The sequence below is a fragment of the Rhipicephalus sanguineus genome, chromosome 3, assembly GCF_013339695.2.
Source record: "Rhipicephalus sanguineus isolate Rsan-2018 chromosome 3, BIME_Rsan_1.4, whole genome shotgun sequence".
In the NCBI taxonomy this organism is placed as follows: Eukaryota; Metazoa; Arthropoda; class Arachnida; order Ixodida; family Ixodidae; genus Rhipicephalus; species Rhipicephalus sanguineus.
The window spans coordinates 33928564-33941706 of NC_051178.1; the positions used below are offsets into that span (position 1 = coordinate 33928564).

The 13143-nt window shown below is 44.4% G+C and overlaps 1 protein-coding gene across 2 annotated transcripts in view; it reads right to left on the bottom strand.

Annotated features, from left to right (window-relative positions):
- LOC119386539 (U2 small nuclear ribonucleoprotein auxiliary factor 35 kDa subunit-related protein 2) overlaps positions 1 to 13143 on the bottom strand; it is a 39330-nt gene that overhangs the window by 10313 nt on the left and 15874 nt on the right. For both annotated transcript variants that reach the window (XM_037653807.2, XM_037653806.2), the window contains exons 7-8: positions 7964 to 8218; positions 2529 to 2638 (exon numbers count right to left, since the gene is read on the bottom strand). In XM_037653807.2, the coding sequence (XP_037509735.1) occupies positions 2529 to 2638; positions 7964 to 8218 (365 nt within the window). The remainder of the gene's footprint in view (positions 1 to 2528; positions 2639 to 7963; positions 8219 to 13143) is intronic.

Consider the following 13143-nt stretch of genomic DNA (forward strand, 5'->3'; position numbering starts at 1 on the left):
GCTAAAAATTTCTGTTGTGGAGTGCAATCACATGTACATCTCATTCCTTCTTTTTTTTTCTAGCGTGGGGAAATTACAATCTTTTCTAAGATAAACATGCATTAGTGTTAGAATTGTGCGAATGTCACTGCTTTGGTTCAAAGTGAAGTCGAAGCAAATGGTAATTAGTATAGAATTATTCTGAAGCAAATCAATATCATAGCAGGTTTTGAATAGTGCTAGGATGCAAGTTATATGCAGTAAAATGCATTATGTTTTATAATTTGCTGTACTTAGCTCATACAAGACTGCATAACACACTTTTAAACCTTAAAAAAAGTTTTAACCAGGGTACAGGTAGCATGCACACTAAAAGGGGCACTGACACATGATATACGCGTGTCCGTGGACACGCGTATATCATCTACCAAATCTCAACAATGAATATAGCTTGCAAGGTAATTTATATATGAATTTTAAATTTCACATGCGCAATAGAGTGATATAAGCTGCACCTCAAGACACTGACATTGCCTAAGGCAACATTGCCTTCTGCATCATCAAGACTGCTGCCGAACTACGTAATAGTGACGTCATAGCTACCATTGCCCTTCTGTCGCACTTGCACCAGCAGACTTTTACAGCTGCTCGCTAGTCTGTCTGTGCCGGATGCATTGAAAGTCTCAAGAAAATCATCACTGGTATGGCAACAACCTCAGTGCTGTAGGCAAAAGGACCCGAGCAGACAGTGCAGGCAATGCAGAAGTGCATCACAGCTCTGTGTGCCTACGCGGTCGAGTTTGTTTCACTGGGACTGGGACTGTAAGAAATCTTCTAATTAAGCGGGTTTTCGAATTAACGAAAACTACAAAAACTGGGATGCAAGGAACTTTGAATACTGAAAGTATTCAGAGGTGGTCGTTTGCTGTGCCTGCTAGTTTGTGGCTCCAAGGGTTATGTTTGCCAGCAACGCCCTGTCCCAATTTTGCCACTAAACCAGGGAAATGGCAAGCCTCACTGCTGCCAGCACAAAAAAAAAAAGAAAACAAAAAAACGGTCTCCTGATTAACTGAAATGCGCGCCTGCAGAAAAGAAGACGTGCTTCACTGCAACACAGTGACACGCAGACAGCGTGTCACCTGCTTCTCGCAGCGTCAGCAGCGAGGTGCCGGCAGCGCCATAATGCGACCATTCGTCCATTCCTTCTGGTAAAATAAAGAATTTAATAATGGCCAGTGTGAAGGAATTTGCTAGAAAACATGATCACTGAAGTCTTCGAAATGAGCTTTCGAAGTGGGTGCTGCAGGCAAGAACTCCGCCAGCAGTGCAAGTGCACGAATTGCCGGAGCAACCGCCAATCGGAGGTTTGCATACATCGCGAATTCCGTCAGACCGTCCTTTATGAATTTATTTATTTTCCCAGAAAGAATGGGTAAATCATGACACGCTGACATTGTGAGAAACATGCAACATACTGCCCGCATGTCACCACTGTGCTGCAGTCAAGCACGTCTTCTTTTCTGCAGGCGCACATTTCAATTGCCCACAAGACTGTTTTCTCTTCTTCTTTCTTTTTTTTTTTTTGCACTGGCAGCAGTACGGCTGGGGTGCTTCACCTGTCACTTGTTAGTATTGCTACCTGGCATTGCCTTGTGGCTCCTAAGGGCTGCCGTCACCACGGATTAGTGGCAAAATCGGTATCGGGAATTGGCAGATGGCACCCAAAGTTTTGAAATTAACCGGGCTGGTACTGACCGCCACTTCAGATTATCCACTCAAATTTACATTGCAAAATACGGGACCGCAGAAATCCTTCGAATTAAGCAGGATTTCAAAATAACAGAGTTCCAATTAATCAGGTTTTACTGTAGTTGCACCCGGTAGCTTGTGGTTCTTGGAGCTCTTCCAAGAAGAAACTGGGGCTGGTTCGTAATAAACAGACTGTAAAAACAAACTGTAATTAATTATCTGTTGCACACCACAGCAAGTAAAGCGTCGTGTTATGACTAACAGGCTCCCAGCAACACATTGCAGCAAAAGGAACACCAGACCAAAATTTTTGTGAGTGCCCCGTAGCGTAGCTTCATAGCAGTGCAAATTTCCTCTGGTTTAACGATATTAGTGGCTCCACACTACAGTGAAACTGACTTTTCAGGCAAACTACATGTGGCAAATTACCATAATTCATTTGTGTAAATCATCCAAAAGTATGAATACTACGAATCCGAAAGTCTAATTGAATTATTTGATTAGGTATGATTCGATTTGAACTCAAAACTCGTATATTCGCATATCCCTAGTTAGAATTGCACTAAGCAAAGACTAGCTGTTCCTTTACAGGGAAAAGCTAGGGGCTGAGTTTTTGTAAAGACACAAATTGGAATGGGACTGAGTGCAGCTTTGTGCCACCATAGTAAAGACGAGGTGGAACTCCAAACAAATGTGGCACTGACTTTGACCAGCCAAGGTGGGTGGTGCACCATTACTGAATCACTGCCTGCAACACAAGGCAGCTCTCGAAAGAGCAACCATATAAATGTGATACTCACCACAGACAGCTGTTTTCCAACGATCGACAGGGCTGAACTCGCAGCTGACTGGGCGTCCCGCGTACCATCGACCGTTGAGCATAGTCAGTGCCTGCTGAGCCTCCTCCTCACTGCGTCACACCCGTTCACACATCTTTCACTAACAAGGATAATGGTTGCACAAATCATCTGCTCTCGGTAATGAGGTACTCAACAAAGGAGGCAACCTCACACATTTCCAGGCCACTTACACACCATCAAGCACTTCTTCCAGCCTGCCACTGTGGCAATCGCATCAGGATGCAGTTATTGCGGTACACACAGCCACCCCCACTACGTATCCAACCAATGCCTTGATCTTCTTTTTTAAAGTTGAATGCAGTGCATGCATACAATTACAAAAAAAATTCGTCGGCCAATCCACTTTGCGAAGGTGTTTCACCAGTGAAGCTGCTATAGTGGTAGGTAGAGCTTTTACTCCCTATTCAGTGATTACGCAAATGTAATTATATAGACTCATCTTATGTAACTATGCATACCTGTCAAGTTAAAGGAACCCGAATCCGGGAGATTTCCAAACCGGGGGCGGGGGCATGTAGTAGGTGTGCTAATTTAACTCGTCCCCCCCTTTTTTCTCACAAAAACATCTCGAACAACGAGGGAAGGGGGAGTCCCGAACAGCCCCGTAAGCGTAAACATTGGCGTTGCAGTCTTATAATGCCTTAGAGTGGCCAAACAAGCAACGCAGGTAGGGTTTCCCAACTACAGTAGAATCTCGGTGATACAAATCTCAAGGGGGAGTGAAAATATTCGTATCGTCCCAAAATTCGTATCGTCAAAATTCTAGCAAAATCTGCTTTCAAACCACGATACACGCACAAAACATTTTCGTCGAAAGAACTCACGTACGCCTTTCTCGGACACACATGAACAAACCAATAAAGGACGGCGCAGCTAGCTGCCACGAAAGCACGCGTCAAAGCTTTGCTTGAGGCCAACTGAAAACTAAGTGCCTAAGTCCGCTCAACCATAGTAATAAACGAAGATCGACAGGAATGCTAAAATGCTTCGTGCCTTTTTTTACTACTTTATTGTCTTTAATCTACCGCTGCGTTAGCCGCGTACCTTCAGAGCTTGAAGTCACCATCGATGATTGCGTCACAATGACCGCGTCACAATGACCGCGTCACAGTGATCGTGTCACAGTGATCGCGTCGCAGGTTTCGTGCGCGGCGGTTGCGGGAAATAGCAGTTCCGTTTTCAATCTGCGTGCGCTGGCCACACACGTGCCTTCAAAACTACGTCATTTGTTTCTATCTATGAACGCAGCTGCCGCAGTTTCGTTTGCAGTGTTTGCAGAAAGCAGCATCGCTTTGACTGGGTGAGCGTTCGACGCGCATGCGCTTACGGAGTTCCATCAGTTTCGTCATCGCCATACATGATCGTGTCAGGGTCGACCACGGTTTGGTCCACAGCGGTTGTGGCAAACGATAACCACAGTTCTTACAGTGTGTGCGCTGGCCGCACACGTACTTCCGAAGCTTCCAGGATTCTGCTCTCGGCCGTCACTCGACAGTTTCGGTACCAAAGTTCGTATCACCCGCCACTACACGGAAAAAAAAGTGTTCGGAACATGCGAATTTTGGCCCATTGGACATAGCGGATTTCAACTGGGGAATTTCACAAATTCGTATCAGCCGCTTTTGTATCACCGAGATACTACTGTACGTACATTTACATCAACTGAGCTTGTATACTGTACGTTGACATCAACACCTCCTAAATTGATCCATATCATGATGGGTTTGCATGATGGGTTTGCTATACATGATGGGTTTGCAAAAAGCCTGGATTGGATTGGGTTGAATTTTTATCAATATCGCTAGATCACACAGAGAAATTTCGATTTCCGGGAGACTTTCCTGCCAACCGTACAAACGTAAGAAATGGTCGACCAGGAGACTTGGCAGGTACGAACTATGTGATTACCAAGTGCAGTAGAAGCTCATTAATTCGACCCTCGGTCATTCGGAAAATCGGATAATTTGGACGTGTTCCCCGGTTCCGGCTAGCATGTGCATTGTTTAATGGCACCCAACTCTCGTCAATTTGGTCACATTTGGCTGCAGCGCCGTTAATTCAGACGATCCTCAAAGCGCACCAAGCACGAAGTGCTGCAAATGTGCTAGGCAAAAGAGCGAAAACGGCATTCGCAGACAAATGAAACGAGGCGGCGCTGTCCGCATCACTATCTTCACCGGTTAGTGATCACGGTTTTGTCCATATGATGATCCGGCACTCAGCAGCTTTGTTTTAAAGGGGTACATGAAAATTTTCAGTTGTCATTTTTTTTTTTCGTCAAATGCAAGACCGAGTCCTCGAGAGCCTAGAAAACGTGCTGGTAAGCGTGAGTTCACCTTGAAAAATTAAGAACATGTTATTAAAAGCAAGTTTCGGTTCCTCATGTACCCTGACGTCAAGGCACGGTATGAGCTTCTTGTCACGTGTTTGTGCCAGCTATCGTGACGTTACCACGGCTGCTCCGTTGCGTCGCTCCGTTGGTGATGCACAAGCGACCATTTTGTATGTTTTGGTACCTCAAGTCATCACAAGCAGCCATACTGGGTGCATGAAGTCACCAGAATTGACGCCAGAATTTTCGCATGACGCCAGAATTGACACCAACACTGGTGGGCCTGACGTCCCGCCAGTGTTGGTGTCAGTGGGTGCGCCATGCGAAAATTGACTTTAATAACAAAATGAAATATCTTATCGGCATTTACTGAGCTTTACACTTGCAAGGGCTGTCTCTGCATACAGATTTGTATGACGAAGTAAACTCAACTTCGAAAATTGGTGTTAGTACCCCTTTAAGGGGAGATGTGTGTTTTTTTTTAAAGGGCCAGTAAACAACCTCGCAGTCCAAAATTTATGATGGAGAAATAACTGCACACTTGTACGATGTGAACATGCTGCTGCAAGAACTTTGCAAGTAAGTGCTGTAATAAGGAAGTTACAAGGCATAGAACAACCCGTTTCGGCTGGTTTCAGTTTCTTGCTCGGCTTTCCCAACCTTCTTAGCAGCGGAGCAGGGTAGGCATAGCCCTTTGTCATGACTACGCTTTATTTTGGCAATGTAACACGACATCAGCGATTACATCATTAGCGCCTAGCGAACGACCGAGCAAGGCTTCCCCCACATGCACATGTGTCATAGTGGCGCGAGGAGGAAGCGCGGTGCGAGGGGCACGAGGAACTGGCGAGGTATGCACCCTTCTCCTATCGTAAACGTCGTGAGACACCTCTTCATCTCGGAGGCCTTCGTTCTGGCAATACTGCTCGTCCCGGTAGCCTCGAGGCTTTAACAAAACGGCAGAGAGCAGCACAGGAAAATGAAAATGCGGACTATGAAGTCAAGACAGCCAAAACCGCATCACTGCAGGGCTAAGGTACTGTTTTGTAGTGCAAAGGACCAACAGACCACGTCGGTGCTGCGTAATGCTGCCCATGGGCAAGATTACGTCACTTTGCAGACGAGGAGGATTGGACAGGTGCTAGTGAGGGGTGCGGGAATTGCTTTTCAAAATAGAGCGGCTACACAGCACTGATATTTGCAAAATGTGATCGACGCGGCCTTCTGCACGAATAAGCAAGCTTGTTTGGGAGAGCCATGATTGTTTGGGAGGTGCAAAAAAAAGTCAGAGCCTGCCTACTGGCACTTTAATTAATAGTTGAGTGAGTGGAATGAAATTTAATACACTTATTTAGTCCTTTCTACAGATTCCAGATTTGTCAGAAGAATTCTAATAGCTGCATTAGAACAAAAGATATGCCATTTCTAAAACGTTTTCTAGCATATTTCTTGCAGTGATTTTTTGCAACTTTACTTAGTAAAACACAAAAACGAAGTATGCGGCATGATTGCCACAATGCTGGTCTAGCCAGTGATGCTATTTATTTTCTTATAATATATACATCAGATTATAATTCTGGATAATCATAAATAGTATGTAGCAAAAAATTTTCACTCATATATGCATCCATTTATAATGCATTGGAGGATCGCTGAAAACAGTCAGATTTACATCACTTAGGGCTAGACCAGCTATTTGGCAGTCTTGCCACATGCTTTTTTGTGTTTGACAAAGCAAAGTTGCCAATAAGCACCGTAAGAAATATACTTTCAGAAATTGCATACCTTTTGTTCTAATGCAGCTAATAAAAAATCCACTTGAAGATTTGGAATCTGCCAGAAAAAACTGAACACCGGTATTAAATTTTATTCAGTTAACCAACTAGTAAAGAAAATTTTTTAAAGACCAACGTCTCCACTTAACTTGATACAAAGTGCGTGCATGTCAATAAACTCAAGCATGGCGGAAGTTGTTGAAGATGAAGAGTTTTAAGCTGCGGTCGGCATGCTGGCATAAAACTCATTTGCTGCATTGTGATGGACCAACTATCAGATGCGGGCCATTTCACCTGCAAAAGAAGTCCCGTGCGCACCATGTGCATGGTGCAAGAATACATAAGGGAGGGGTGCAGAACACATTTCTGGTTAAATAAACGCGGAAGTCTGGCACCGTGGTCGCATTGAGAACGAGGTCGCAGGTTAACGAAAATTGCAGCTTTTACACTGCTCTTATGCAAAATAAGTACATAATTTACGTATTCATCAAGATAGTGAAAGTGTATTCATGTACCAGACATTTGTTTATTGTTCTTTTTTTATACTTTTGATAATTCGGAATTCCGTTAATACGGACATTTTTTTTCTGGTTCTGTGGAATACGAATTAATGAGCTTTTACTGTAATAAGCATAGTTGACAGACATACAAAAATAAGCGCTCGACTCACTTGCAGCAGAGCAACCGGTGTGCACTTCCATAGCTCAAGCAAACTGCACAGGTGAGTGCACTGAAGGAAAAAGCTGTACTGTCATGCAGGCGTCCGGAAAGCAAATCAAGTGAAAAACCTATAATAATCGTTCGTGTTATCACCAACGAGGTGGAATTGGCTTTTGTGAATCCCCAAAACAGCAAACGCAACTACTGTGGCCTCACAACACGTTTAATCGCACACGCAACAGGTTTAATTGCGCCCTGGTGAGAGATTCGAAACCAGAGAGCCATCAGTTTTGTGTGCGCAAGAAGTGATAAGCGCCCAAAAGAAACTGAATCTAGCCACCACGAGCCCGCACATAACTGGATTTGCAAGCTTTAGTCGGTGCACCTCTGTAGTAAAACCATTAAAAAATGGAGAGACATCGGCATTAAAAAAAAGAATTCCACGAATTCTCGCAGTGTGCCAGCACATTTCAAGCAATAGGAATGACTAAAAGAGGCGTGCTGTTTAAACATGCAACCAATAACGGACATGTCATTGACCCTGAAAGGGTTAATGGAATAGCACATGCATTCTTTTAGGTGACCAGAGAACTGAGGCACCCACCAACCTAGAATATTGGACGTACACATTCCCACGCAGATGAGGCTCAAGGTTTCGACACACACGCACTTGGCAGACAGTGCCAGCACGGCGCAGTTCTTGGAGCACGTCCCAGAAGAAGGCCTCAAAGTGTGCCTGCAGCTCCCGCTCATCCGTCTCGAGGCTGTCATCACCATGGTGCTGCTCCAGAGAAAGGTGGCTGTACAGGCCACGCAGCAGCAACGTGCGGCTCACAGTAGGACGAGGGTGTGCCCGCGAGCACCTGCACGCCCGTGTCACGAAAGCAAAAGAGGCTGAAAGAGGGTTCCCCGACGAGTTCAAACCGAGTTTACTGTTGTGTGGGGTGGAACAGCTGAAACGGATCTCACGGCAGTTCTTTTTGAGGTGAGAAAGCTTTGCTTTGAAGCAGGATATTACCACTATGAAGCAGAGTGGCAGGGAAAAGGAGGGTAGAGAGAACATTTTTGGAGTTGCAGATATTAAGGGGGCCCTGCAACACTTTTCCAAGTAGCCATGGAATGGCTTCACTAAAGGAACTTATTGCCTCACGACTGGACTGCCGCAAAACTGTTTAGAATCCGTCCAGTACGAGCGGAGTTATAAAGATTTGTCGCATGCTGTAATTATTTTCTCTCCTCTCGCCCCGACGAAAGCACTGGAAGCTAAGCAGGGGGGGATGGCACCAGGGAAGAAGATATGTCACGATCGCCTCCTGACCTTGGGCACATTTTCTTTTTTTTTCTTCGAACGTGTGGCGTACTTCCAGTGCAATCGCGCACACGCACGCAGGCAAGTGGCAGACTCTCGCGGCGGCCGAAGTGACTACCGAGCGTGCTATGTTGAAATCAGTCAATGGCGTGGAACCTTCCTGTGACACCGTAAGCAATATCTTTTTGACGAGAGAAGAGAAAGTGCTTTTTAGCTGACTTTGCAAATTTATTGTAAATCCCAGGCCGCGTGCTGCACTATAATGTTTGCCTCGCATGTTCTCTGGAGCCTCGACTACCAATCGGCAGCATTTTCTGACCATGTTGAAAAAGTGCTGCAGGGCCCCTTTAAATTGAAAGAACAGTGCTCTAAACTGGACTGCACTACTTCCACCTTCTTGGATTAACTGTTTGTTCAAAAGTGGTTTATTAGGTTGAATCCCAGACAACACTCGACGTCCTGAGGTCGTCCTCAAATGGTACAATCGTCCTCGCACATTTCTCGATGTCCTTGGTACGTATTGAGTACGACACGAGCTGGTTTGACCCGGAAACGTCTTTGCGAGTGCTTTCTGAGGACAACAAGTTGTCCTGAAAAAGTTCTTCCAGATACCTTTTGGGGATGACAAAAGCAATATCGAGAGCGCGCTAACAAGTTGTCCTGAAAAGGTTCTTCCAGGGACCTTTTGGGGATGACAAATGCAACGCATGCACTGAGCGCTTACATGTGATTCCTCGCGTCCTTTTCACGCTAAGTAGATGCATATCATATATGAAAATTTTCTCAGCACGGTTGTTTCACACAGTCATGGCATATTTTCGCCTCGTTGCTTCTCTTTTGGTTGAAAAGCTTCAAATTACGCCTTTCGCTTTCTGAAACACAAGTAATTAATCATCTTGGGTATCGAAGCTGATATTGTGAAATGGTCATTTAAAATAGTATGTTCTTAAGAGTGGCAGCCATATATTAGTGAATATCCGCCGCTGTAGCGTGTAATAACAAACTAGCCGCTGGCAACCATTGACCATGCGTTGCCGTTCTGGATAGTCAAGTAGCCAAACCAGCCAAGCCATTCCAACTTCCAAGTCAACTGACTGTCAAGATGGGATCTTGCACGGAGGAGTGGGATCTTGCAATGAAGGTTAGTGCAAACCGCATATTTGTTGTTTGTGTGTACAGTACAGTGTAGTGTACAGTTAACAAAAGTGAGATGTCTGAAAGTGCAAATGGTAGACGTCGACGGGAGGTCAATCGCCGTGTTGATGGGTGCTTGACGTTACTCAACGCTCTGACTGATGCTCCAATGAATGGATCGGCATCAGTCGAACAAATTGTGGTGAATCGTGCTTCGGAAAGTCCCAATGTGAATAACGGGGAATCGACTTCTGCGTCTAGCACATGGCCCGACCTCGGGCAAGTTAACTCGATGCCCGTGTCGAGTGCACTGGTGGGCTGTCAGAGCAAAGCCTCTAGCACTAATGAGTGCACTGTGCACGATACACGTGGTGACGAGGACATTGTGCCAGACTTCCAAGGAAGTTTACAAACGTGGGCCATTGAGTCGCAGTCGTCGCATGCTGCGGTGACATCACATGAGACTGTCATGAAATGTAGCATTGTTCTACACGGGACAGCATCTGGTTCCTTTTGCATGTATTAATCCTTTCATTAAAATCGTAACTGCCTTTATTTGACGTCTTTCTCTTTTTTTTTTGCAGGAGTAGCCCGGTACAGTAAAACATCTTTGCAAATTTGTGTTGAATGCCTTAATATCTTAATATTGCTTTTTTTTTTCAGACACTGCCTCTGACTACTCGGACTCGGATGCCTGAGAAAGCGGTCCTCATAACCAGTCGGGACTAATTACTGTTTAAATAAATGAATTTTAGTCAACAAGCTTTGTTTTTTGTTTTTTTCTGTCACAGTCAAGCACTTATTGTCACCTCTCCGTTTCTTCACGCAGTATACATACATAAGACCTTACAGAGGTGTTTTTTCTTTACTGTATGTAAATACCTTAAAAAGAAATAAATCATATGTAGTAATACAAAATATCACAGCCTACGGTACCGAACCGGCTGCACAATGGTTGTTCTGAAAACATACTAAAAAAGTCCTGAAGTGTTGTTTTGAGGACGTCCTGAGGTTGTTATGAGTACGGACAACAGGACTGGATTAGTGCCATTCTAGTACCTTAACAGGACGTCCTGAGGGCATCATAATGTCCTCAAGGTGGCATACTGAGGATGTCCTGAGGTTGTTATTGTGTTGTCTGGGTAACACGTTAAACACTAGCGCATAAACATGTCCGCAGAATAAACATCATGACTACAGCCTGGGCTACGCCAACATGGAATTGCTGGGCAGTGCAACTGTTCCTCAAGTTTCTGTAACACAAATTAGGGAAGATGCGAATTCAATGGCAGTGTAGATGCAAGCAAGTGACGCACAGAAATAACAAAGTACAAGCATGTAAATTGACAAACATGAACACTTAAACCACAATATAATGAAGTCAGTAAAATTGGTACCCCAGTAGTACTGTGGCTTTGAGTGTGCACTGCGACAGGGAGTCATGCTATGTGACATGAAGGTTGTGATGATACTGCCGCACATGCTCCATTCTTTCTGTTTTATTATGTTGCCGGCCTATTGCACGTGTAGTTGCTGCCTTGCGCAAACCACGCCAGAATGTCTGGGAACATTTGAGATTATTTTAAGATCATCTGTTAGGCTTGAATGCACAAACACGAACAGCTGAGTTTATTCTCGAACTAACACGGCCACCAGCGATAAGGCTCGAATGTTCGATGCCGCATGTATAAATGCTTACGCGTCTTGCCGTGGTTCAGTTTGATCGATGGCCAATGCTCTGCTCACCGCTATCAGTGTACAGTGTGTATTGCTGTAGTTTGACTTTCCATTTTCAGGCCACAAGTTCAGCCAAGTAAAGAGGTTTATCTTGGACACGCCGACTGCTGCCTTCGTCGACGTCACGACCCCGTGACGATACGCAATCTTTGCACACAATCCTTTTGATATCCACCTGTTTCAAACAGAGTTCAAATGACAAGATATGCTCACATCATCAAAAAGGAGAGGAAAATAACAGCACCCTCAGGGGCTTGTTTTTTCGTTAGTTACAGCTGTACGAATGAATAATGAAAGCAGGGGAGAAATTTCATGTTATGTTTAACTAAAATTTACAAACAGTAACACATATTCCCTAAAACAAGGGTTCATTGGTCTGGTCACATACCATGCCCCACGTCAGCTGCTTTGGCTACAAGTAGCTTACACTCCTGAGGCTGATGTAGTATACATAGAAGAAGATGGTGACACCGTTGCCTAATGATTAGAACATAATATAGTATGTAATACAGTGAAGTCTCGGTATAGTGAATTTCAAAGGGCTGTGGCAAATTGTTCGTTATTCTGAAAAATCATTATTGCAAAAATCACGAAACTAACCATAACAACTTCTTTTTCAGTCACTAAACGCCCTACCTTTGCAAAGATGGATCCTTGAACTCATTATTCACAAAAACTCACAAGTGATCATCAGACAATGCATGTTTCTTTGAAGTAGTCGGTAATATTTTTTTACGATGCAATCTTTTCCCCGATTTTCTTTGGACTCCAACTAACCAACCTTTTTCACGTCACATAAAAGAAGAAGGTCAAAAAGAAAAGTTTGCTCCGGCCACAGAGTTTCTTACAATCACCGGGAGGAAAAATTGGCACTGCAATGCTGTTGTACGCACGGGAATGCTGGGATGAGCTATTGTTCTATTGTTAGAATTACACAGACACAAGTTTTACTAAACTTCTGCTTTGATTTACAATTTTGTGAAGCATAAAACCTAGCGCCTGGCCACAAAAGTTGGACAGCCGCTACGTTTGACAAGGTCTGCTTTCACTCTGTATCCAATTCTTCTTTTCACTGTTCAATTATGCACTGCAGGTGAGTAAGCATTTATTCTAAAATGTTATACAGTTGAACTAAATGTGTTTACAAAGACTTTGTTTGAGCGAAGCTTTATTGGTGCAGCCGTATTCAGTTTCGGCTCAGCCTTGCAGCACACACACTCAGGTTAGGCACTATTTTGAGAGAGATTGTGCCTCCATCTCTTTGTGTTGCGGCAGGGTGCACGGGTTTTCTACACCTATACTCCTATGCCCTCGCAAAACCTGCAGCATCGCCACTTTAAAAATGCATTCGTTGTCTCGCACAGAATCTCACAATCCGCCGTTAGCTCGGGTCCGTTGTGCCAGATCAAAACCTAAGTACTGGGGCCGGAGAATCGAATGAGCCTGCTTTGTGTCATTTTTCGTGAAAATCACAACCAGCCCCTCACCATTGAACGACTCGTCAAACTGCGACACCACCTTGCGCGATGACTTTAACAAATAAATTGTTAAAGTCATTGTACTTGAGCTTTGAAAAACAATGCCTGCCAATATTGATGTTAAGCTATA